General features: G+C 44.6%; 1 protein-coding gene across 1 annotated transcript in view; it reads right to left on the reverse strand.

The window, feature by feature from the left end:
- Positions 1–1238: 1238 nt before the first annotated feature.
- Positions 1239–26849, reverse strand: part of SLC10A4 (solute carrier family 10 member 4) — a 59388-nt gene continuing 33777 nt past the window's right edge. Inside the window, exon 3 of the mRNA XM_073608474.1 lies at positions 1239–4968. Within this exon, the coding sequence (XP_073464575.1) occupies positions 4453–4968 (516 nt within the window). The 3' untranslated portion in view covers positions 1239–4452. The remainder of the gene's footprint in view (positions 4969–26849) is intronic.

Below are 26849 nucleotides of genomic sequence, written 5' to 3' on the forward strand. Positions count from 1 at the left end.
CCAGAGATTTGCCAGAATTGAATATTGGGGGAGGAATCCGTATGAAACCATTACCTGGGGACTGAACAGGCTGTTGGAGAATAGGTACTTGTTTGCAAAAGGTTGCTCCTATCTTGTGGACGTTGAAGGAACTCTTTATCGCCGCAATCGAATGGATTTGAGAGTGGCAGAGCAGCCTGAATCTCAGTATCCCGTGGATAGATCAGACTCACCCAATATCACAAGGACAAACTCACCCATTGACAGTGAAGTATGTACAGAGGCAATGCCTCATACCAACGGCAATGACAGTTCTGGGCAAGCAAGTATACCTGACTGCTGTCAAGCGCAGAGCATGCCAGTACGTGATGAGAGGAGCCCAGTACCTTCAGAGAGGGCTGAAGGAATCCTTGCACAAGGGCCAGTCTTCACCCGTAGTTGTAGATGTTCAAAACCACCTAGGAGGCTTAACCTATAGAATGTGTTATTGCTGTGTCTCTTTTGAATTTCACAATGTTCATTTATTAACACTAACAGGGGGAGATGTTAAGGATGATATGTTTCTTTAAATGCAACTCTATGGTGCATCTCTGTTGTACTTTTTCCTGTGTGGTGTTTCCTGTTCCTACTGGGTCATTCAGTAAACATGGCTTTCTGTACAGCAATGGCTTGTGCTGTCTCTTTACATATATCACATCAAACATAGTGACTGATTTTTGCCAGATTATACCATACCTTTACACTGTCAAGTTGAGGCAGATGGCCACTTGGTCACCAAGCAGAAGATCCAAGAGTGTGAAAAAAATTGTGGCGCACCTATGTGCTAGCTTTGAAACTATTGTCCCACGTCTGATTGATACACATATTAACTGGCAAAGGCCATTGGATGTGTTCTGAAACGATATACTGATAATAAAATTATTTAATTGGTATTAATAATTATCACTGCATTCATGGGCATTTTCAGTGACATTGTAATCCACAGGATGATCTAGAGTTTTTTGTAGTGTAGTAACAACTGTGGATGAGCTCTAGTGGGAAGTATGAATATGCCACTATCATGCTAAGAGAACAAACAATGAGACAGAGTCTTTGTAACATGTAACAATACTTGCAGGCATTTATGAACAGAGTCACATGCTTAAACCAGTCACCTGCACATACAGTATATCCAGTCCCTTTCATTTAATACTGCTTGGCATTCTGGGTGATAAGTGATGTGTGCAGCGATGTAGTGGAAGTAGGATGCTGGAACACAGTTGCGAGTTGCTTTCTATTTATACACAGCGGTCTTACATCACTGCAACATGACATTTATCTTATTCAGCACTGACATTGTCAAATCAATTGGTTTTAGCTAAATCACCATTGATACTGCGTTTTGTTCATCAATTTAAACATACTGACATACACTGAACAATTTAAATTAATTTGGCTATACATTGTGCATACATGCCAACTGCCCGTATTTCAGGTACAGCACCAGCTTTTAAAGACCAAGTCCAACGAAGGATGATATTTCATTTTAAGAAGGATATTGGTGGAGTTCAAGATGGCAAAATCTGGGTGAAATGACTGAGATGATAAACTTTAAGCTTACTTTTATGTTCCCAATCCAATACTCCTTTGCTGTAAAAATCAGGTGCCGACCACTTCGGCAAGTGTTCTCTGCTCTGCAGCAGGCCAGATGCTGGTGAAATCCTAGGAAGTGTGGAAGTATGCTGGGACCCAAACTTTGTAGCTGAAGATCTCTGGATTGGAGCAATTAGACAGCTTTAACATTTAAAATACTCTTCCATTTTTTCAGGATACCATGAAATTTAGCAAATGTAACCTCTACCTGTGCCTTTTCGTTCTCTGTGCATTCAGGCCCATGGCCAGTGTGAATATTGCATTGCTTACATCCTTAAGCCTGTCTACACAGTACAGTGACTGAAGGCCTAAATTTAAACCATATGAGGCATAATGAATCCATCTAGAAGTACATTCTGATTCAACAACTGGCAGCTTGGACTTGCATGAGGGTGTGGGGAAGGTTTGATTCAACTTACTCAGTGCCTGCCTTCTTACAGCAATTTGTGATCTGTTTCTCCTATGATTAGTGATGTGCAGTATTGAAATTATAGCTGTTTGTCTTCAGTGCTAAAATCCATAAACTATGTGGAGCAGATACCCTTGATGACGTCAAATGTGACAAAACACATAGGGCAGAGTGATGTTGTAAGATCATCACTCAAACCAGAAGTGCATCACCGTGTCCCTGGGACTGTAATTTTGATATGGCACTGGTATTACAGATCTTATGTGAGTGTTCTTAATCTATTTTAATAAAAATTTGTTTAGCGGATTTACACTATTGGGTTTCTGACCCCCTTTTTTTCTCCGTTGTGTTTGCAGTATATTTACTGAACTGGATGCAAGCCCATGAGAAACAATAAGCATTCGAGCTGCTGAGCCTCTTTTATGATAACAAACGCCTCTTTGACCGGTGTTATTTAGAGGGTCATGGCTCTCTGGTAAGCCAGCATTCTTCTCACTGAGGTGATGTGAGAGTGGTGTTGCTAATACACTGGATGTCCTTATCTCACAAGAATTATCCTTATTTCACAAGGATTTTTTTCTGGTGGACTTATATCACTCACAGTTTTTCTGCACAGATATTGATCTTCCTTTATATATGTAGGTGCACATTTTAGAATATTGAATTGAATATGCATTTTAATTAGGCACTTTTATTGATTAGTGCTACACTTTTGGTCTATATGTGGAGTAGATGCTTATCCTGTTATCAGTCCTGAACTGCAGACAAGTGTCTCTGTATGTTGCACTATTGATCAATCATTATACAAAACACAAACAAGCTGAATGTAACCAGCGCAGTGTTTATACTGGCCTGGGTCTGAGTTTTCTGTGAAAGAAAATGCAAAAATTAAAGTAAACCTATAGGCAAAACTTCTTTTGTTTCATTTTGGATTGATTAAGGGAGGATTATAATCCCTGTAAGGTTTGTTTTTGCCCTCTTTGTCCCAGTGGGGAGATTTACCTTCCCGTCCCGTCCAAGAGCCACAACAGGAAGTGAGAGGAAATCCCTGCAAATTAAAAGAGAAGTATGGATTTTTTCTTTCTTCCTTTTATACTTACCTAGGTGGATGCAGCATTGGATCGATGCAGCATCTGTCCCCCCAGCATCTCTTCATTGAGAACCGAGTCATCGAACATTGCCGATAGCTCGGTTCTCACAGATCCCCGAGAGGAGAGCTGCTGCCTATCAATCAGCAGCTCTCTACTCTGCTCCTCCTCGCTCACTGGAGCGCTGAGCTGTGGTGGGGTGGGTAGCGGCCATCTAAGGCTCTCTTCGGCTCGCTGAGAGGCTGAGACAGGCATCAGTCCAGGCACCTGGCGGATCCAGACTTTATTATTGTGATGACGTGGTGCCTGGACTGATTCCAGTAACGTCAGCAGAGAGCGAACTTCAGACCGCTCTCTGCTGAAAATGGTCACAGGAGTGCAAATGAACTGTACTTCTGTGACCCATAGGAGAAGTCCAGCCAAACGAGCTCAGGCTGGACTTCTCCTTTAAGGAAATTCCTTGGGGACCCTCAGGTCACCAAAACTAGTGTCACCATTGGAAGATTGCCCTCTATTACTTTTCTGGGGACAACCCAAAATGTGGGATTTTGTTTTACTTTCAACGATAATGGTAAACAGAACAAATAGATGAGGTGAATCTCCCTTACGAAGGCACACACAGCAATAAAACCTGACAGGTTTTCTAATCCCTTTGCCCTCTATCCAAAACTAAAAAAAAAAAAAAGTTTTGCCTTTAGTTAAGTTTGCAAAGTTGCTTCCTGTGCCTAGATATATGAAAATAGGTATTGTGTTTTAAAAATGTATTTTTTAGATGGTATTACATTATGATTCTGTTATTTTTTTTTTCAAATAACATCTGAATTCCAATCTGTTGGATTTCGATCCCCCATTAACCTGGCTGTCTTAAACCCAAGAAAAAGGATGCTACTTCTTATTTCTTCTGCAGTTTTCTAAAGGTCATGGAGTGGGAAAATCAAAATAAGAGGGTAGAGCGAGAAAATCAAGTTCAGCGGTTTGTTGGAAGCCAGTGATTTAATCTACTGGCAATTACCAACACTGAAATATCAAATCTGGGTAAGTATGGCCTTTAAAAGATATTTTTTTCCTTTAGGCATCCCTATTGATTTGGAATTGTACAACTTACAATACAATAGACCATCTCCAGGTCTGTATATGTGCAAATATGAAACGCAACAAAGGTCTCTTACAACTAAGCCCACAATTTACTTGTGAGATGAAATGCATTATGACCATATATACTGAATATAGTATATTGTGCGTTCACACTCCCATTCAAGAGACCCAGAGAACAAAATCCAAATTCTGCAAACTAAGCATTGTAATGTAAACATATCTGATACATATATACAGATTTACATTGAATTAATAAAGTCCTGGTGTGGGCTCCTTTGGAAGAGAATTTTGCTCTTCACTGTTGACTGTTCCGTAAGATATTTCATTGATCTCTTCCTCTTTCAGTTTTTTATATGAGATATCTGTGTCTTCATCTTCAGATGGCTCAGGTTTATGGAGAACTTCCTTCCTATAGAGTTTGTAGACCAAGACATAAATACCTGCTTCTGCAGCTTGGAACAGAGCGTACAGTAATGGGAACATGTACATACTGCCAATTAGATGAGCAGGGAAGGCCAGCTTTAGGAGGGCCGTACAAAGCTGAACATTCTGACAGCCGGTCTCCAGAGACACAGTTCTCCTACAATTGGGAGGCAGATTGAATAAAGTGGCTAAGCCATATCCCATGGCATAGCCTATCAAAGGCATAATCACTGCCACAATATACACAGCAGGTGGAATTGTAGCCAGTAGTTCCGGGCCCAACATGGCTCCAGTGAGGATGAACAAGAGGAGCAGAGTAACCAGCAGAGACCACAGAGAAACCTAAACAAAAAAGAAAAAGGAACAGAGCTGTTGCTGCAGTTGATTAACTTATAGCAATGTAGTAACTAACTCAAGCAGCTGTGTGTAAAGGTGTACCACTCCTTTGTTAAAATTCTGAAGTTGACCACTCTATCAACAATATGGCAGAAGTGTAGGACTGCATTTTAGTGTAGGACTGCACTTGGCTTTTACATGGAACCTTTCAAGACACTCAAACCTAACTCTAGCACCGTAATACGCTGAGATTTTCATAAATCCTAAAGATGTTCTAAAGACAGAAGTTTTTTTACCCTAATGTCTTCTTTACATTAAGGTAAACCACCTTGCATTGTCTATGCCCCCCCCCAGACACTTACCTGACACCACTCTTGATCCAGACCAGCTGCACTGTGTGTACCTATGGAAGCATGCAGCCCAGCTTGGAAGAGCTCCCACACGAGTGCCCATCTAGCAAGCGGCTTACTATGGGGGCACTCGGAGAAGAGGAGGAGCAGACAGTGCCGGCGCGGAACCCCAGAAGAGGAGGTTCAGAGCTGCTCTGTGCAATACCATGTTTGTTATTTACAGATCTCTAGATTTACCGATTGTTTGTTTTGTAGTTTTCACTGTAGGTAAGCTCTGATTATTCATTTTTTAAACATATGTTCAGCTTAGATTTCCTAGGCCTTACTAGATGCTCAAGGTAAACCTCTGCATACATTGATGAATCATTTGTTTATCCAATTAGTGTGCTCTGATATGATTTAATATGCACATACAGTACACACACACACAATCATCTAAAATGGTAAAAGCTGTCACTATCACATGATCATTTGTGTCTGTACATGGGTACCTACAGTATCTAACAAAAGTGAGTACACCGCTCACATTTTTGTAAATATTTTATTATATCTTTTCATGTGACAACACTGAAGAAATGACACTTTGCTACAATGTAAAGTAGTGAGTGTACAGCTTGTATAACAGTGTAAATTTGCTGTCCCCTCAAAATAACTCAACACACAGCTATGTCTAAAATGTCTAAACCGCTGGCAGCAAAAGTGAGTACACCCCTAAGTGACAATGTCCAAATTGGGCCCAATTAGCCATTTTCCCTCCCCAGTGTCATGTGACTCATTAGTGTTAAAAGGTCTTAGGTGTAGATGGTGAGCAGGTGTGTTAAATTTGGTGTTATCGCTCTAACTCTCTCATACTGGTCACTGGAGGTCCACCATGGCACCTCATGGCAAAGAACTCACTGAAGATCCGAAAAAAAGAAATGTTGCTCTACATAAGGCTGGAATAGGCCATAAGAAGATTGCCAAGACCCTGAAACTGAGCTGCAGCATAGTGGCCAAGACCATACAGCGGTTTAACAGGACAGGTTCCACTCAGAACAGGCCTCGCCATGGTCGACCAAAGAAGTTGAGTGCACGTGCTCAGCGTCATATCCAAAGGTTATCTTTGGGAAATAGACGTATGATTGCTGCCAGCATTGCTACAGAGGTTGAAGAGGTGGGGGGTCAGCCTGTCAGTGCTCAGACCATACGCCGCACACTGCATCAAATTGGTCTGCATGGCTGTCGTCCCAGAAGGAAGCCTCCTCAAAAGATGATGCACAAGAAAGCCTGCAAACAGTTTGCTGAAGACAAGCAGACTAAGGACATGGATTACTGAAACCATGTCCTGTGGTCTGATGAGATCAAGATAAACTTATTTGGTTCAGATGGTGTCAAGCGTGTGTGGTGGCAACCAGCTGAGAGTACAAAGACAAGTGTGTCTTGCATACAGTCAAGCATGGTGGTGGGATTGTCATGGTCTGGGGCTGCATGAGTGCTGCCGGCACTGGGGAGCTACAGTTCATTGAGGGAACCATGAATGCTAGCATGTACTGTGACATACTGGAGCAGAGCACAATCCCCTACCTTCAGAGACTGGGCCACAGGGCAGTATTCCTACATGATAACGACCCCAAACACACCTCCAAGATGAACACTGCCTTGCTAAAGAAGCTGAGGGTAAAGGTGATGGACTAGCCAAGCATGTCTTCCAAGCTAATCCCTATTGAGCATCTGTGGGGAATCCTCAAATGGAAGGTGGAGGAGCACAAGGTCTCTAACATCCACCAGCTCCGTGATGTCGTCATGGAGGAGTGGAAGAGGACTCCAGTGGCAACCTGTGAAGCTCTAGTGAACTCCATGCCCAAGAGGGTTAAGGCAATGCTTGAAAACAATGGTGGCCACACAAAATATTGACCCTTTGGGCCCAATGTGGACATTTTCACTTAAGAGTATACTCACTTTTGTTGCCAGCGGTGTAGACATTAATGGCTGTGTGTTGAGTTATTTTGAGGGGACAGCAAATTTACACTGTTATACAAGCTGTACACTCACTACTTTAAATTGTAGCAAAGTGTAAATTCTTCAGTGTTATCACATGGAAAGATATAATAAAAATAATAAAAATGTGAGGGGTGTACTCACTTTTGTGACATACTGTATGTAACTCTATACAATAGAGGTAAGTGTTTGTTTCTCTTGGTTTAGGTGAAATGTCCTTGGAGAGTTATATAATTACTACGAGGCCACTTCTAGGCGTGGCCTAATTTAGTATATTCCCATTGGCAATACATTTAAAAGGCTTAAAATAAAACCTACGTGGCCAAAGTTAAAAAAGCTATAAATAATAAGAGAAGAGCTTTTAAAATTATAAAAATGAAGGAACACAATCATCATTTAAATGTTACAAAGAATATAACAGAATATGTAAAAAGGAAATCAAGAACGCAAAAATTCAAAATGAACGACAGATTGCAAAACATAGTAGGACAAACCCTCAAAAATTCTTTAAATATATTAATAGTAAAAGGTCAGGTCTGAGTATGTAGGCCCTTTACAAAATAATCTGGAGGGGGTGACTGGGGGCAAATTTATTAAATACTTTCTTCAGCTCTGTGTATACAAAGGAGCATGGGGGAGCTCCATAATGGAGGTGGTATTGACACAGCCCCAAATGATCCACAATGGCTCAAAAGTGATATGGTCCAGAAATATTTAGAATCAGAATCAAAGTGGATAAAGCACCAGGACCAGATGGCATCCACCCACAGATCCTAAAAGAATTGAGCTCCGTCACTTCAAAGCCATTGTTTCTCATTTTTAGGGACTTGATAATGACTAGAATAGTACCACTGGATTGGTGTAGGGCCAATGTGGTGCCTATATTTAAAAAGGGATCAAAGTCTTTACCAAGTAACTATAGACCTGTTAGTTTAACTTCTATATTTGGGAAGATACTGGAGAGTTTACTAAAAGACCACATACAGTAGATGACATACAGCATATATTTATGAAAGACAGAAGTTGTCAAACAAACCTGATTTCTTTTTATGTGGAGGTATGTAAAACCTTGGACAGAGGGGTGGCTGCGGACGTAGTATACTTGGATTTTGCAAAAGCATTTGACACAGTTCCCCACACGCGGCAAATGTGTAAAATGTGTAAAATTAAGTCCACAGGTTTGAAAAAATCAGTTTGTAAATGGATAGAAAACTGACTAAAAGACAGATATCAGAGAGTAGTGATTAATGATTCTTACTCTGAATGGTCTAACACAGGGATAGGCAACCTAAGAGGTGGAGATCTACCTGAACAACATGGGAGAAGTCAAAGATAACTGGGCACAGTGTCGTCTACTCACTCTACACACGATTTAAACCTCTAATTGCCGTAGTACCGTGTCGCAACTTTGTGTATTGCTCGGCAATCATGGGTTTAAATCAGGTGGTGAGGAGGTAACATATCGCCTCCTCATCACCTGTCAAACACACTCGGATTGCTTTTCAAGGGAGCAGCAGTGTCTGCTGCACTTGTGAATGAGCCTTTAGTTGCATTCGGCAGTGTCACAATTAGTGCTCGATCACACATAAAGTGTGGGGGGGGGGGTTTAAAACCCTGCGGTTGGGTCTTGGTTTTACTACCCCTATTCCTACCCCCTCTAGCTGTATACACATGCTGCAGCAGGAATTAAGCCCCCTGTTGCTTTTGGTGGGTGCTACCGCCTGCCAAATGCGACACATTCAAGTAAATGGGGCCACTCTGCAAGTGCCCCGTAACTGCATGATTCTGAGGGGTCCAAGGGATTAAAGTGGTAAGAATGCAACACACAATCCCTTATTTTCTGTACTGCACAAGGTTGCAGGGCACTTGCAGAGTGGCCACATTCACTTGAATGGGTCATGCTTGGCAACCATGACAGGATGTAAACTGTGGCTGCGACATGTATACACCCCTGGCCACTGCAGCTAAAGGGGGTGCAGTTGGGGCAGGGGTAAAAAAACAAACATCTTAAATATGGGGTTTTACCACCCCCCTAAACTGCACATGTAATTTAACCCCCTACTGTTCTGAGCCCCCTATAAGGCTGCTTTCACACTGATGTGCTGCTGTTTACCTACACCAAGGGTGCAGCGCAGTGCAACTTTCATGGGTTAGCTGCCTTTTGCCATAGACTTCTCTTATATCCTGCAGTTGTGGTGCGCTTTCTGAAAGCACAACAAAACTTCTGCATTCAGGAGTTTTGGTGCGCTTTTAAAACTTTTTTCCGATCGTGTGTACACAAGTCCGACGCACAAAATTCACGCATGCTCGGAATCAAGCAGAAGGAGCCACACTGGCTATTGAACTTCCCTTTTTCTCGGCTCGTCGTACGTCTTGTACATCACCACGTTCCCATGTTCATAATTGTTGGCCAACATTTGTGTGACCGCGTGTACGCAAGACAAGTTTGAGCCAACAACCTTCGAACAAAAATCCACGGTTTTGTTACCGGAAAGTCCGATCTTGTGTACGGGCATAAAGCTAAGCGCAGCTAACCCAGGAAAGTTGCAGATGCACTGCGCTGCAGCCACGGTGTAGGTAAACTGCAGCACATCAGTGTGAAAGTAGCCCTATACTATTATGCCCAGTGTGTTACTTCACACTGATCTGAAAATTTCTTCTTTTTCTGCTACTGGCACCTCTCTGGAGACCGCTAGCTGGGATAAGAGGTGGAGTGCAGTTGGTATTACTCCGCATGGGACAGGAGCCAGAGCTACAACAATACGTATTATGCAGCTCTTGTTCCCTACTACAGCTCCAACTTTACACGTACAGGTACTCCTCACTTAATGACCAGGTTCTGTTCCAACGACCAGGTCGTTAAACTAATTGGTTGTTAAATGAGGAGCCACAAGTAATCAATATTTGAAACAAAAATTCTGTACTGTACTGTACAATACAATGATGTAAAACGAGTTGTTTAAGTGAGGAGAGCTGGTTGTAAGTCAGAGTGGTCGTTAAACGAGGAGTATCTGTAGTTCCTCTGCATTGCACTCTGTTTGATGCTCTGGAATGGCTGGTCAGCAAGATCAGACTGTGATCTACCAGTCACCTGATCTCGATCAACTGGTTGCTGAACCCATGGTCTAAGGTTATCAGTGGTGTACCCCAAGGTAAAGTGTTGGGACACTTAATTTTTAATATCTTTATAAATGATATAGGGTCTGGGATTGCACTGTTTCATTGGGCAACTATGTGGCAAATGAGGTTTAATGTTGATAAATGTAAAGTTATACACTTGGGGGCTAAGAATATGCATGCATCATACATACTAGGGGGCGTACAACTGGGGGCATCTATAGTGGGGAAGGATCTGGGGGTTTTGGTAGATCATAAGCTTAGTAATAGCATGCAATGCCAATGCATGTATTAAAGTGGAGGTCCTCTGAAAAAAAAAATATTAAAAGCCAGCAGCTACAAATATTGCAGCTGCTGACTTTTAATATATGGACACTTACCTGTCCAGGGAGCCCGCGATGTCGGCAGCCAAAGCCGATTCGTCCTTCAGCTCTCGGCTGCTGCCGCCGCCATCCTTGGTAAGGAAATAAGGAAGTGAAGCCGTGCGGCTTCACTTCCCGGTTCCCTACTGTGCATGCGCGAGTCGCGCTGCTCATCCTCTCAGGTCCCTGCTGTGTTCTGTGTCTCACAGAATACAGCGGAGGAGGACGGTGTAGGAGCTGGAAGTGGAATAGGTCACCGCAAGCGCCGTGGTGAGCTATGCCAGGAAGTGGGAGCAAATACCTGTATTAGACATGTATCTGCTCCCTCCTCCCCCCTGAAAGGTGCCAAATGTGACACTGGAGGGGGGGGGGGGATCCAAAAAGTGGAAGTTCCATTTTTGGGTGGAACTCCACTTTAAGAGAGGTATGGACTTCAGAGAGAGAGATATATCATTTTACCCCTGTACAAATCATTAGTAAGACCTCATCTGAAATATGCAGTTCCGTTTTGGGCACCAGTGCCTCCATAGGGAGCTGCTGGCTGAGGGGGCACTCGATAGGAGGGAGGGGACAGGAGCAGCAAAGAGGGACCTGAGAAGAGGAGGATCCGGGCTGCTCTGTGCAAAACCAACTGCACAGAGGAGGTAAGTATTACATGTTTGTTATTAAAAAAAAAAACAAGCCTTTACAATTGCTTTAAGTTGCTCATTATAAAAAAAGCCCATGTAAGTGAATGGAGTTCATGGTGTACTAATTAAAAAGAAAGAGGGGGATCCTAAGAGGGAGATAAGGGGCTTGCATCTTATTGCAGCCAGGAACTAAAAGCCAGCTCATAACACATGCTATAAGTGAATGTGTTGTGTGTGTCTTCTAATGAGAGAATGCTCTATGATATAAACATTAGAGCTCATAACACCAGGAACCGAAGAGGATTGGCAAAACCGAAAATTGATTCTACCATTCATGAGTTACAGTGCCCTATACAGGGATCAGAAATGGTATTCTGAGTAAAATGCCATTTGCTGTTCGGATATTTATAGCTGCACTGTATAATGTGCATGCTAAATCATTACTCATACATGTGTCTCGTTTATGTCTGGAATCTATAAATCAGAGGGCTTTTGTGTTCTTTATTGACAGGGAGGGGATCTGCTGTACTCCACTAAACAAAAGCACATTCCTCCGGCTAGAAATAAATGGAGATTGATGGAACCATCAGCCTGTGGAACAAAGAATGACTCTGCAGAGATAATTTTTCAAACAGGAATATTTGGGAAAGAACCGTTTGCCACGTTCTGAATGATGATCACAGGCTATATAATGAAGAATTTCAGTATGAGACTGGGATCCAAAAAGCTTGATAGGGTATGATGGGTAAGACATGTTTAACCAAATCTAAATTCTAGCTTCCCAACATTGCTCGTAGCATTTCTTATTGGATTGGAACTACTATGTCAATAAATCAGAATGCTTTTCTGTGCTCAAATGTGGACAAGTAATACCTACTACAGGTATCTTGAATCCACAAAAGTAGTCAGTCATCGGGTGTTCACTAAGCATTGCCGCCCAAAAAAAACCAAGAAGAGGGTCCAAAAGCTTAGTGCATTATCCAACACACAATTTATTTAAAGGATAAAAAGTGGATGATTGTACTCACAAATGAAACTATATAAAAGTCTCATCACATATAGAAGATGAGTCACAGCCTGTTTATGACCCCCAAGTAGGCTTATGATGACACCACCACTTACTCAGAGCTGGCTTCTGCTCAGTGCTGAATAGAAGGAAGAAGAGTGGGGATTTCGAATCCCCAGACCTCTGGACTGGCTGCGTGGGGACAGACAGCTCAGCATCCCCAAAAGTAAGTTCAGCGAGGACTGGGAAGGATGTATAGTGTTCGTTCACCTTTACATTATTCTATAAAGGTGAACTAACACTTTAAGGCTCCATTCACACCATGGCGTTCAGGATCACAGGCGGAATTGCAGCGATTCTGTTTGTAATTCCAAATCGCTGCAAATGGCGGGATGTCCTTTGCAATCCCTGTTACTTTCAATGGCACCCAAATCGTGGCCCATTTTTGCCACGATTGTTGCCCAACGAATTGCAGTAAAATTAAGCAAACAGAATCTCAGGACGCCTGTCGCCCAAAAGAAGTTCCTAAACCACGATCCGTATTGCCATGGTGGGAATGGAGCCTAAGGGCAACACTAAAAATACAAAGTTCCTTCAAGTAACATGCCTGGGAAATACCCTTAACCTGCCTGTGAAGTGGTGCATCTGTATAATGTATACAACCTACTATAGCAAAAACCAACATTTACAAAAAAAAAATTCTGTTTAAATTGACAGAAAATAGTGGCAGTGTTACGTTACATGAGGGGGGGGGGGGGGGGGGCCAGTATCTGGGGGGGCCCCTTTAAGGGTTTTCAGATTCTGATAAGCCCCTGGTCTGCAGACTCCCACAACCACTGGGGCAGGGTTTTGGGGAAGAAGCTCTTGTCCTCATCAACATGGGGACAGGGTGCTTTGCCAAGGGAATCCTTCCTGAGGCACCCACCTTGTTGAGGGCATGTGGCCTGGTAAGGTTCGTGGGGGAGGGTGTTTTTTTCACATTTTAGATTCAAAGTGAACACTTCAAAAATACTTTTAAGAGATTGAGAATCTTTACATGATAAATTGTGTCAACATTCCCTTTATTTATCCGCTCATGTAAAAATACAAATCCCTATTTGCTTATTTCATTTGAGATTAAGATTGGATGATTGAAGTGAATACTCTTGCCATTTATTGTGTGAAGATTCTCAACCCGTTTAATAAATCAATTCTATAGTCTTATCAATGTATTTTTCTTCAAGAAATTGACTTGATGTGTTTTTTTAATTAATGTGTGTTACTTTTAATATATATATATATATATATATATATATATATATATATATATATACAGTATGTATGAATTATATACATACACCGATCAGCCTCAACATTATGACCACTAACCATAACCTATCGAGGCATAGACTCCACTAGACCTCTGAAGGTATGCTGTGGTATCTGGCACAAAGCTGAGTCCTGTAAGTTGAGAGGTGGGGCCTCCATAGACTGGACTTGTTTTTCCAGAACATCCCACAGATGCTCGATTAGATTGAGATCTGGAGAATTTGGAGGCCAAGTCAATACCTCAAACTTGTTGTGTTCTTCAAACAATTCTTGAATTAATCATTCCAAGCCACCTTCTTCTATTGCTCCATGGTCCAGTTCTGGTCCAGAACTGGACCATGTTCATTGTAAGTGCTTTCGGCTCTGGACACGGGTCAGCGTGGACACCCTGACCAGTCTGCAGCTACACAGTCCTATAGGCAACAAAATGTGATGCACTGTGTGTTCTGACACCGCTTTACCAGAACCAGCATTAACTTTTTCATCAGTTTGAGCTACAGTAACTCACCTAGAGGTGGCAGGGGGTGAGTTTGAGTCCCTTTCCACTAAACCTATCGTGGGTATGGTTGGCGTTTCATGAGTTCTTTCAGTGGTGAAAATGGCTTCCTCAGAACTTTCACCTAAGATATTTTAATTCAGTCTTTTGGGGGGCTAAATTGTTCGCTTTTCTTATTGCTGTTTTGGCTCTGATGGCCCTTCCCCAACTGGCTCTCCCTCTGGTTTTGTAAGTGGTTGAGATTTCACTGTGTTCTCTGTCAGGGAAATTGGAGGGTCTTTTTGACATTCTAAAGGGTATAAATTATGGAGCCTCAGACCTGAGGGTTCCAGTATCTATCTCACGGAGAAGGAGAAGTGGCAGTCTTTGACAGTGTAGATGGCCACAACCGGTCCATGTAAGCATCATCCTTATCACTACTTTCCCCTTTGTCTGCATGTGGTGGCGAAGACTGAGATCTGGTCACTGGACATTATCTTTGAGAGCCTATTTGAGTAGTCCATGAATCTTAGTTGCTGAGGCACATGAACTGCTTCTATAATGGTAAGAGGTGGTTGTGATGCCAGGTCTTTAATGGAACCATTCTTCCTTCTGGATGAATCCAGGGTGTATACTGGCAATATGGGCAACTGCTTACAGATGACGTTGGGCTGAAACTTCCACCGGTCAGTAAGCTTATGTTTCTTGGGGAATGCCCAGATTTATCACCAGGTTGTAGGTCCTGCACCCTTAAGCCGGCCATAGATCGATTGAATCTTGGCCGGTTCAGCAAGGACCAGATAAAATTCGGTCCATGTACGGGCAGGCTGGTTGTACTGAAGTTGATTCATTGATCGACTTCATTACAACCAGCCTGTCAGATTTTTTGCATGCGAGTACTGCCAGCAGCACAGCGGTACAATACGCCACCTAGCCCAACTCTACTGGCATTGCCATGTAGTTTTTTAAAATTTGGTTGGATCTGCATGGGCCAGAACAGTGATGTTCATTAAGTTCCTCTTCAGCTGATGGAGGGCTTCCTCACACCTATCAAGCCACTGGTCTTGAATGACTCCCGAGACTTTCTCGGTCCTCCAGTTTGTTTGACTGGTTTCAGAGAGTCTGGGTCGTTGTCCTCACCCTCGATTTACAACTCGTTGAGGGGCAAAACTCCCTCAACTAATCTTTGATAGTATGAGCAAAATATCAGGAATGATCTAAGCTCACTCATATTGGTAGGTCTTGGCCAGGAGAAGACCACTTCCAGTTTTTTGGGGTCAGTGGCCACTCCCTTAGCTGAGACAACATGTCTGAAGTAATTGACAGAAGGCTGGTAGAACTGACACTTCTCTAGGGACAACTTCATCCCCTCATCATGAAGTCTCTTCAGGACCTTCTCCAGGCACTCTTAATGCTCTTCAAGGGTTCTCCAGAGACAATGATATCTTCGGTTATCTATCAGGTTCATGTCCCCTGCTGTCTTCTCCATCAATCTCTGGAAGGTTACTGAAGCCCCTGACATGCCTTGGGGCATTCTTTCGAATTCAAAGAATCCTAGCGGACAGGTAAAGGCCTTCTTCTCTGTGTCTTACCGAAGCATGGGTATCTAGCAGTACCCACTCTTCAGGTCTAGTACACTAAATGACTTCATCCAACACAGACATTGTAACACAGACATTGTAGGGCATCTTCTATCCAAGGTGTGGTATACTGGTGGGGGACAGTCATGTTGAGTTTGTGGTAGCCAATACACATCCTCAGGTAACCATTCTTCTTTTGCATCAACACTGTTGGGTAGGCATAAGGGCTTTGTGACTCTCGAATGATGCCTATCCTCTTCAACTCTGTCAGGTGCTTGCAGAGATTTTCCAGATCACCCAGTGGAATCCGCTTTTTCTCTGAATGGATTATCTTCCTGAAAGTGAATTTGGTGCTGGGCACGCTGTGCACCCCACATCAAAATCACTCTTCAAGAACATTTCCGACCATCTCAGAAGCTGGGCTTTTTTTTCGACTTGGGTGAGAGCAGAGTGTTCTGCCAGTAGATCCTCTCTAACGGAATCAAATCTTTTGCTCCTCCCACAAGCCAGAGGGTAAGACAGGGGTAGCTGGATTCACTTGTTTAGGCAGCATTTGGGCCCATAATTTCTCTGCTGGATCAGTGATATTGCGAACACTGACCTGTGTGACCTTTCCCTGAGAATCAGCTTCAAGCACAACAAATGATCCTGGCTGATTCCAGTTGAGCTTGACTGAAGCTTAAAAACATGCCACTTCCCCTGGCTGCAGTATTTTCTCATGTCTGTCTAATCGCCACAACTTCCCCGCTCCTTCCGCTAGGGCTTTCTGTTCTTGAACCAGGCTTCGATACACTGACCGTACCATGGGGTTTACACTCTCGGTTGGGGTATCATGCTTTGAGACAAGAGGAATGAGTAGTCTCCTGATGAGGTCAGTGTTTGTCCCTACTATCAGGGGACTCTTGGCTCCAGGTGGGTGAGGGGACACAATGACTAATGTATTGAATGTTCCTGATTGCCCAGCCACGGTGGGGTCAAAGGTCAACTTGATCGGCAGGTACCCATCATAAGGGAAATTCTGAGTTCCAAGACCCCAGCTCTTTCAACTTCTGTAGGGGTAGGTGTTTGAGGTGTTTGTTGTAGCAGGGTCACCTGTGCTCCTGTATCCAGAAGGGCCTTTGTATAGATGCTTTCTACTTGGATTGGCACTATGGGAGAAGGTCCTACTAACATGTCAGGAAACCTGCTTGAAGTTGGTTCAGCAGTCTGTATTTGTACTTTCTTCTTGACCCACTTCTAGGGGAGCAATGGCTTCACTGAAGTTCTGTTAGAATGGAGTGCATTTTCTTTCCATGACTGTCTGCCTGAGGTCAAGGAGAGTGACTAGTACGTTTGTTTCGGAACACCAAGGGGAGTCCTCTGTGAGGCTTTGGCCCTCTGCTGTTATTTCCTTGCATATTGGATTTGGAGCTAGCTGTTGTAAATAGGCACCAGGTTCACTCCTGGCACTGGTTCGCAGACTTCCGTAGGCTTGTGCATTCTCATCTGTAGTGTCCCACTGGAGTTGAAACAAATCTCTTGACTTGCCAGCTTTCAGCAGGAACTACCGTAGATGTTGATCCAGTGATCAGGAATAGCGATCTTTGTGGTGTTCCAGTGAGCACAGCCCCCACACAGTTAGAACACACTCGGGGAACACATTTGACCCCTTGATCGCCCCCTAGTGTTAATCCCTTCCCTGCCAGTGTCATTTATACATTGATCAGTGCATTTTTTTAGCCCTGATCAATGTAATAATGTCACTGGTCCCCAAAAAGTGTAATTTAGATTCAGATTTGTCTGCCGTAATGTCGCAGTCCCGCTAACAATCGCAGATTGCCGCCATTACCAGTAAAAACATAAAAAAAATAAAAGTCCATAAATCTTTCCCATAGTTTGTCGATGCTATAACTCTTGCGCAATCCAATCAATATATGCTTATTGCAATTTTTTTAACAAAAATATGTAGAAGAATATATATTGACCTGAACTGATGAATAAATTAGTTTTTTCATAATTTTTTTTTTCAAAATTCTTTTTTCAAAATTGTCGGTCCTTTTTTATTTATAGCGCAAAAAATAAAAACCGCAGAGGTGATCAAATACCACCAAAAGAAAGCTCTATTTTTGGTGAAAAAAAAGACATCAATTTTGTTTGGGTACAACATCGCACGACCACGCAATTGTCAGTTAAAGCGATGCAGTGCTGTATCTCAAAAAATAGCCTGGTGATTAAAACCTTCCGGGGCTGAAGTGGTTAAGTAATCATAGGCAGCACAGTTTGCTGAGTTGCAGGTTGTTGATAGCTTCTGAGTAGGGCCGTCTTTTATGCAGGGCAAATGGGGCACCTGCCCTGGGCCCAATCTTTGTTGGGGGGGCCCAAAGCATTGAGCCCACGATACCCACGAATTGGGGCCCAATGACGGCTTTGCAGAGTGCACAGAGGACACTGGAGACTGTATTCCCGAGCTAGCAAGCAGAGAGGGGGTGGGGCTGGGAGCTCCACTGATGCTCTGACCCTGCCCCATGCAGTCTGTATGTTAGGAACAAAGCGGCTGTAGTGAGAGCAGTGATCGCAGTGTGAGCATCAGTGGGGCTCCCAGCCCCGCTCCTCTATACTGGCTAGAAAATACAGAGGTCCGGGGGTGGGGCCGGGAGCTCTACTGATGCTCTAACCCTGCCCCATGCCTGTATGCTCAGGGGGGAGAAGTTGTAGTGAGAGCAGAGAGTGAAAGCCCCACCCCTGGACCTCTGGCTGTATGCATTTTGCCAGGTATGTCCTTACAGCCATAAAATGCCTGACTGCTGAAACTCTGAGCTGTGTTATTTAACGGTAAAGCTGTGCATTGCTGAAAGTTCTCTGAACATCTCCTGTATAAAGTCTCTGATTGTCACCTGTAGTATATCCGCAGTCTCAGATTGTCACCTGTAGCATGTCCGCAGTCTGATTGTCACCTGTAGTATGTCCGTAGTCCCTGATTGTCACCTGTAGCATGTCCGCAGTCTCTGATTGTCACTTGTAGCATGTCCGCAGTCTCTGATTGTCTCCTGTAGTATGTCCGCAGTTTCTGATTGTCACCTGCAGTATATTTGCAGTCTCTGACCCTCTCCTGTAGTATGTGTATTAATGTGCCTCTTTACTTGCTCAATTATTTGTGATTGCTCCAGTGCTCAGTGAGTGGTAATGATGTGCATTAACCTGTAGCAACCAATCAGTGAACAGTAGTAATCTGCTGTAATCTCTAGCAACCAATCAGTGAGTGGTAATGATGTGCTGTAACCCCTAGCAACCAATAAGTGAGCGCTAATAATGTGCAGTAACCTCTAGCAACCAATCAGCAAACAGGAATTATTAGAGGTCCACCGATATGGGTATTTCTTTGACGATGCCGATATTTAGAAATCGGGGCGACTGATGGCCAATATATGTTGCCGATTTTTGCGGCTGATATTTTAGGCCGATTTTTCTTTTTCTCTTCATCTCATAAAATCTAGGGTGGAGAGGTGGGTTAATGTTTAGGGTGGAGAGGTGGGGAGGAGGTTATTGTTTAGGGTGGAGAGGTGGGGAGGAGGTTATTGTTTAGGGTGGAGAGGTGGGGAGGGGGTTATTATTTAGGGTGGAGAGGCGGGGAGGAGGTTATTGTTTAGGGTGGAGAGGCGGGAAAGAGATTATTATTTAGGGTGGAGAGGTGGGAAGGAGGTTATTGATTAGGGTGGAGAGGCGGAAGGAGGTTATTGTTTAGGGTGGAGAGGTGGGGAGGAGGTTATTGTTTAGGATGGAGAAGTGGGGAGGAGGTTATTGTTTAGGGTGGAGAGGCGGGGGGAGGTTATTGTTTAGGGTGGAGAGGCGGGAGGAGGTTATTGTTTAGGGTGGAGAGGTGGGGAGGAGGGGAGGAGGTTATTGTTTAGGGTGGAGAGGTGGGGAGGAGGTTATTGTTTAGGGTGGAGAGGAGGGGAGGAGGTTATTGTTTAGGGTGGAGAGGTGGGGAGGAGGTTATTGTTTAGGGTGGAGAGGAGGGGGGGAGGTTATTGTTTAGGGTGGAGAGGAGGGGGGGAGGTTATTGTTTAGGGTGGAGAGGCGGGGAGGAGGTTATTGTTTAGGGTGGAGAGGTGGGGAGGAGGTAATTGTTTAGGATGGACAGGCGGGGAGGAGGTTATTATTTAGGGTGGAGAGGTGGGGAGGAGGTTATTGTTTAGGATGGAGAGGTGGGGAGGAGGTTATTGTTTAGGGTGGAGAGGCGGGAGGAGGTTATTGTTTAGGATGGAGAGGTGGGGAGGAGGTTATTGTTTAGGATGGAGAGGTGGGGAGGAGGTTATTATTTAGGGTGGAGAGGCGGGGAGGAGGTTATTGTTTAGGATGGAGAGGTGGGGAGGAGGTTATTGTTTAGGGTGGAGAGGTGGGGAGGAGGTTATTGTTTAGGATGGAGCGGTGGGGAGGAGGTTATTGTTTAGGATGGAGAGGTGGGGAGGAGGTTATTGTTTAGCGCGGAGAGGTGGGGAGGAGGTTATTGTTTAGCGCGGAGAGGTGGGGAGGAGGTTATTGTTTAGCGTGGAGAAGTGGGGTGCACCCTATCAGTGTCCATCAGTGCCAACCAGTGCAGCCCATCAGTGCCGCCTCATCAGTGTCCACCAGTGCAGTCCATCAGTGCCACTTCATCAGTGCTGCCTATCAGTGTCCATCAGTGCCACCTCAACAGTGCCCATAAGTGCAGCCCATCAGTGCCACCTCATCAATGCCCACCAGTGCAGCCTATCAGTGTCAATCAGTGCCACCTCATCAGTGCCCACCAGTGCAGCCCATCAGTGTCCATCAGTGCCACCTAATTAGTGCCCACTAGTGCAGCCTAACAGTTTCCATCAGTGCCCACCAGTGCAGTTCATCAGTGCCACCTCATCAGTGCCCACCAGTGCAGCCTATCAGTGTCCACCAGTGCCACCTCATCATTGCCCACTAGTGCAGCCCATCAGTGTCCATCAGTGCCACCTCATCAGTGCCAACCAGTGCAGCCCATCAGTGCCACCTCATCAGTGCCCACCAGTGCAGCCTATCAGTATCCATCAGTGCCTCTTCATCAGTGCCCACCAGTGCAGCCCACCGGTGTCCATCAGTGCCACCTCATCAGTGCCCACCAGTGCAGCCCATAAGTGTCCATCAGTGCCAGCTCATCAGTGAAAACCAGTGCAACCCATCAGTGCCACCTCATCAGTGCCCACCAGTGCAGCCTATCAATGTCCATCAGTGCCAACCAGTGCAACTGCAGCCTATCAGTGCCCACCAGTGCAGCCCATCAGTGTCCATCAGTGCCCACCAGTTCAGCCTAACAATGTCCACCAGTTCAGCCTATCAATATCTTTCACTGCCACCTCATCGGTGCCCACCAGCGGAGCACTCCCGGCTCTGTTCCGGTCCCTCCCATGGCCACAGACAGAAGACAGAGCTCCATTCATCCCCTGATGCGCTGCGCACCCTGCCTCTGCCTCTGCCTCCAAACTACAACTCCCAGAATGCAGCCCAGCCGGTAACAGCCAATCTGCGGCTGCCGCGGCCGACTTTCTCCACCAAAAAAAAAAAAAAAAACGCCAGCAGACAGCGACTGTGATAGCAGCTGTTTTGAATAGAAGGTAGGCAGCCTGGGGGAAAATTTCCATCCTGCCCCCCGGCCCAACCCGCCCCTGCCTCCGATCCCCGCACTCACTTAGGTTGAAGCCTCTGGCAACAAATTACAATCGCTGCATGATCTGCTGCAGTAAACTGATTTTGAGTCCACCTGCTATTTTTTGTATGTCACAGAATGGAGGGGGGGGCCCAAGAAAATGTTTGCCGAGGGCCCAATCAATATCAAAGATGGCCCTGCTTCTGAGGTTCCCCATAAGCTCTCGGTGATCCTCTGTTTTTTCTTGGCCTTGAGAATGTCCCATTCATCCAGGGCTTGCATGGCTTGCTCCAACCATTCCTTGAAACTCTCCTCACCGGCAGGCATTGGCTGTTTCCCTGAAAAGGTTTTCAGTTTTTAGTACCCAGAACCAGTGTATGTTGGGCAGTTCTTCTGGCACTTCGCCACAAAGTTTCCCAAAATGGCAATTAATTCAGGCCCTATCATTGCTACAGGCCCTGATAGGATGACTCCTTCTGTTGTAGTTGACTGACTTGAACTTTTTGGGTTGATGTCTGGCACGCTCAGCTGAACCAGGCAGGCTTCAATGTCATTAGTCAGCTGCAGACTAACCCCTTAGAAGCAGACAGGGATCCTCCTTCCCCATTTTAACAGCACAAGGGTGTGAGAGGCATCTTGATGATGCCTCTCTGATCAGGAACTAAATTAATGCTTGCAGACTTGCTCTTTCAACCAGATATTTCAGACAGTATAATCACTATGCCAAGGTAACTTAGAAAAGAGTTCTGTACCACAAGACTGGGATTAACTCATGAATCAGCAAAGTCAGCAATAAACAGTGCATATAAACATTAACTAGTCTAGAGTGCATTCTAGGAGAATGGCTAGGATATGGTGCAATGTCTCCTGAGAGGTTACTGTTTTTATAAGCAATAGGTGAAGGTCTTGGTGTAGCAGCTGTAGAGGGACAGTCTTTAGTCCTAACTCTTCAGCTGGCTAGTGTTGGTGCCCAGTTGTACCATTGGTGCACATGAGTACAGTCCCAGTCACACCTGCAGGCAGTAAATAAGGCTACATGATGGCTGTATTGTCAGTTCTTAAAGGGCTCAGTCTCTTTCTCTAGCAACACATAATAAATCCCCACAGCAGCGGCTCACTAGTCCCAGATATATTGCAGCTCACCATCTGGTCACACACAGCGATTAGTCTACTCTCTGTGCACCCAGGTGACTCTGTTGGCAACCCCAAACTCAGCACTCTGGATCCCGCTCAGGCCCCTGATATGCAGCAGTAATGATGCACACTAGACAGCGATGTGCACTGTCTGGTCTCCCTCACAGCAAAGCAAGAGGAAGCTGTGTCCTGTACAGCCTGAGAAAGTGCAGCTCTTTCCCCCCCTCCTGGCAGACTGTCTGGATCAACTTGTGTACAACCATGGTGCCCATACATGGATCGATCTATGTTTGGCCAGCTTTAAGCAGAATTCTAGCCTCCTTGACAATTTTTTTCAAAAAGCACCCCTGTGATTCTTGTTAGTTGGACTATATAATTAGACTACTGCTGTAAGTGTAAACGTTCTTCTTACTTACCAATTTGTCATTATCCACAGGATCCCAGAATGTAGGCAGCAACCATTCATGATGTGGGCACCTGAAGCCCGTTCCTATTTGCTTCCGGGCTTCCGAGCAGCTGGCTCGCGCCTGCGCAGTAATGACACTGCGTGACGTGTTGTTTACAGGTTGCCATAACAATGTCAGCATTAACGGAATTTCCCACCCCATTGTTATGGAAACCTGTCAATCAACACAGAATTTCCTGTCTCGAAATATCACAATATTTCATTGTTAGCTGTCCCTAGGACTTCTGGGAGAGATCACGCCAATATAATTTGGAGCTGAGGTCTCAGCCGAATCCAAAGTACCATATAACATCCCTATGCTGAGAAAAGTGTCAGACATTTTCTGAGTTTACTCCTGTGATGGGCATAGAGGAACTCTTGGCTACAGGTCTCATTAGAAGAAGACTAGAAGATGGTTAGTATTGCTGAACCTTTAGTATGGACTGTGTGCTACTTTCTGTACACTGAGACTGCTGGGACTTGTATTGAAAGATTCTGAACTAATGCACCATCACAGGGTGGCAACAATGGGTGCTTGTAAGGTACTTGAGGTGCCACATCCTAACAATATCTGAAATCTGTGACTACAAACATGGACTTTATCTGCACCAATATAAGTTTATTCATAATCTGTTAACAATATTTAAAAAAGTCATATATGTATATTAAACACCATACAATTCACCCCACACCATCACATACAAGACCCTGCATAGTTAGATGTTCCTGTGCACGATGACCATGGGTATAAACCACGGCAGGGTAACTTGATGTGTTGGGGCTTGTAGATGAATGTGCTCTACATGTTTTGCGAATATTAACACTTCCTCTGAACAAAATGAGAAAACAAGTAATTACTTTCATATACTGTATACACATGTAAACATTAGGGTACATCTCATCATAAGATACAAGAGAATATGTGCTTACAAAAATGTGTGAACAGGCATGCTCACATCAAGGTAGGATTGCCAGACAGCACAGTGTGAGCCCCATGGCAAATGTGGGGACCAAGCCAATTTTGGAAAGGAGGGGTCCTGGGGATAGGACAAACTAAGCATTGCTACCCTGAGGATAATTATTTTGCCCTGGGGCTGCTGCCCCTGGGATGCAGCTTTTGTATTGGAGTTGCTTCTTGGGCTTGAACATGTGCTCGGCTGAGTGCCTGAAGGAGATCTGATTTAGAGACACTGCTGGAGGGTATCACCAGTGGAGGCTGGTCTGGAAAAGGACCCTTTTTTTTCCCTCACTGAAGCGTGTTGCATGGAGGCTGTCCTTGGACTTTGTAAGTAATTTTCAGGGTGCTATTCAGAAAAGGAATGCGCACAAGCAAAGACCTGACACACCTGCCAATATGCAACCTGTATTACTAGGGTAGGACCCACTAATTCGGGGTACTTTGTTGCAGTAAGTGGGCTTAGCACTATATGACCATATAGTGTGACCAAACCCCCGTATTTTTTGAATATGTTCAGGTGTTTTTAACTAGCCTTGCAGGAAATGTCATTCTTGTATGTGTGCGCTGTAATATGTTTTGTACTGTTTGTTGGTCTTATAGCAGCACCATCTTGAATTTAAACGCATTTTAGGGTGTGCTCCCCAAATATGTTTTTGTATATTGTAATAGACCCTGACCAGGTTTTTTTGGGCTGGAGCACCCCCCCTCCTCATTACCTCTTATTTAGTGGACACCAGTGCATAGGAGGTATCCCTTTAGATCTCCCACATAGAGGAGTTTGGCTCCCATGGTTGAGACAAAGGATCTTTGATTCTATTACTAGGGTAGGACCCACTAATTCGGGGTACTTTGTCGCAGTAAGTGGGCTTAGCACTATATGACCATATAGTGTGACCAAACCCCCGTATTTTTTGAATATCACCTGCCTTTACACGCACATGAACTTTAATGGCATCCTAGTCTTATTCCCTGTACACACGACCGGTTTTCCCGTTGGAATAAACTCTGAAGGTTTTTCCGACGGCATTACAATGGAATTCCGCTGAAACTGTCTTGCGTACACGCGATCACACCAAAGTCCGACCGTCAAGAACGCGGTGACGTACATCACGTATGACGGGACTAGAAAAAGGAAGTTCAATAGCCAGTAGCCAATAGCTTCCATCTCGTACTTGCTTCAGAGCATGCATCGTTTTTAGTACGTCGGGACAGCATACAGACGAGCGGTGTTCACGATAGGAATTGGTTCCGTCGGAAATATTTACAACATGTTCTCTTTCTAGGTCCGTCAGAATTTTAGACATAGAAAGTCAGATGAGGCATACGCACGATCGGAATATACGATGAAAAGCTCCTATCTGACTTTTTCTGTCGGACATTCAGCTCGTGTGTACGGGGCATTAGTCCATAGGGTTCAACATTGAGTTGGCCCACCCTCTGCAGCTATAACAGCTTCAACTCTTCTGGGAAGGCTGTTAACAAGGTTTAGGAGTGTGTCTATGGGAATGTTTGACCATTCTTCCAGAAGCGCATTTGTGAGGTCAGGCACTGAGGAGGACGAGAAGGCCTGGCTCGCAGTCTCTGCTCTAATTCATGCCAAAGGTGTTCTATTGGGTTGAGGTCAGAACTCAGGCCAGTCAAGTTCCTCCACCCCAAACTCACTCCTCCATGTCTGTATCGACCTTGTTTATGCACTGGCCATCCCCAAACTGTTCCCACAAAGCATGGGAGCATGAAATTGTCCAAAATATCTTGGTATGCTGACTCCTTAAGAGTTCCCTTCACTGAAACGAAGGGGCCAAGCCCATCCTCTGAAAAACAACCCCACACCATAATCCTCCCTCCACCAAATGATTTGGACCAGTGCACAAAGCAAGGTCCATAAAGGCATGGATGACTGAGTTTGGGGTGCAGGAACTTGACTGGCCTGCTCAGAGTGCTGACCTCAACCCGATAGAACACCTTTGGGATGAATTAGAGTGGAGACTGCGAGCCAGGCCTTCTCGTCCACATCAGTTTCTGACCTCACAAATGCGCTTCTGGAAGAATGGTCAAACGTTCCCATAGACACACTCCTAAACCTTGTGGATAGCCTTACCAGAAGAGTTGAAGCTGTTAAAGCTGCAAAGGGTGGGCCAACTCAATACTGAACCCTGCGGACTAAGACTGGGATGCCATTAAAGTTAATGTGCCTGTAAAGGCAGGCGTCCCAATACTCTTGGTAATATAGTGTATGTGATATTTGTGCTTGCCAAATACATGAGCAATTAGAATAACTAAAAAAATCTCAGTGAATGAACCCTTATAACTATTTACAATCGTTTTTACCCTCAAAAACATGTAAAATTTAAAACATACATTCAGTACTGTGCAAAAGTTGTTAAAAAATGCTGTAAAGTGAGCACGCTTTTAAAAAGTATAAAATTCAGTGGCGTTTTAGGGGGTATTAGGTCAGTCCACACCAGGTACCACCACTTGGTGGGTGCCCTGGCACAGCTGTCCATGACATGCAGAGTGGCAGTGGCGTAATCTCCAGCCAACAGTAGAAGTTTAGCCCCATCCAATAAGTAGAGGCAGCAGTGTGGGAAAGCATACCCCAGGAAAATCACTGACCACTAATGCTGGGAAGGGGGGTTCTTATTACAGCCTAAGCCTGCCCTTGACCACGAGTGCTGGGAATGGTGAGTTTCCTATTATAGCGTAAAGGCTGGTACACACGGGCCAAATATTGAAAAAATAAACTGGCCGATATTCGGCCAATGTGTACAGCAGCCTGTCTGACAGAAGCTGGTCTAACGACTGGTTTTAATCGAACGGGCATGCTAGAAAACCAGCATCTGGTCAGTGCTTGCAGCCAATGGCTGCGAACGCTCATCATTGTGTCCTATCACTGTAGGGGGTGTCAAAGCACAAT

Source organism: Aquarana catesbeiana, linkage group LG01 (genome assembly GCF_042186555.1).
Source record: "Aquarana catesbeiana isolate 2022-GZ linkage group LG01, ASM4218655v1, whole genome shotgun sequence".
NCBI classification, from domain to species: Eukaryota; Metazoa; Chordata; class Amphibia; order Anura; family Ranidae; genus Aquarana; species Aquarana catesbeiana.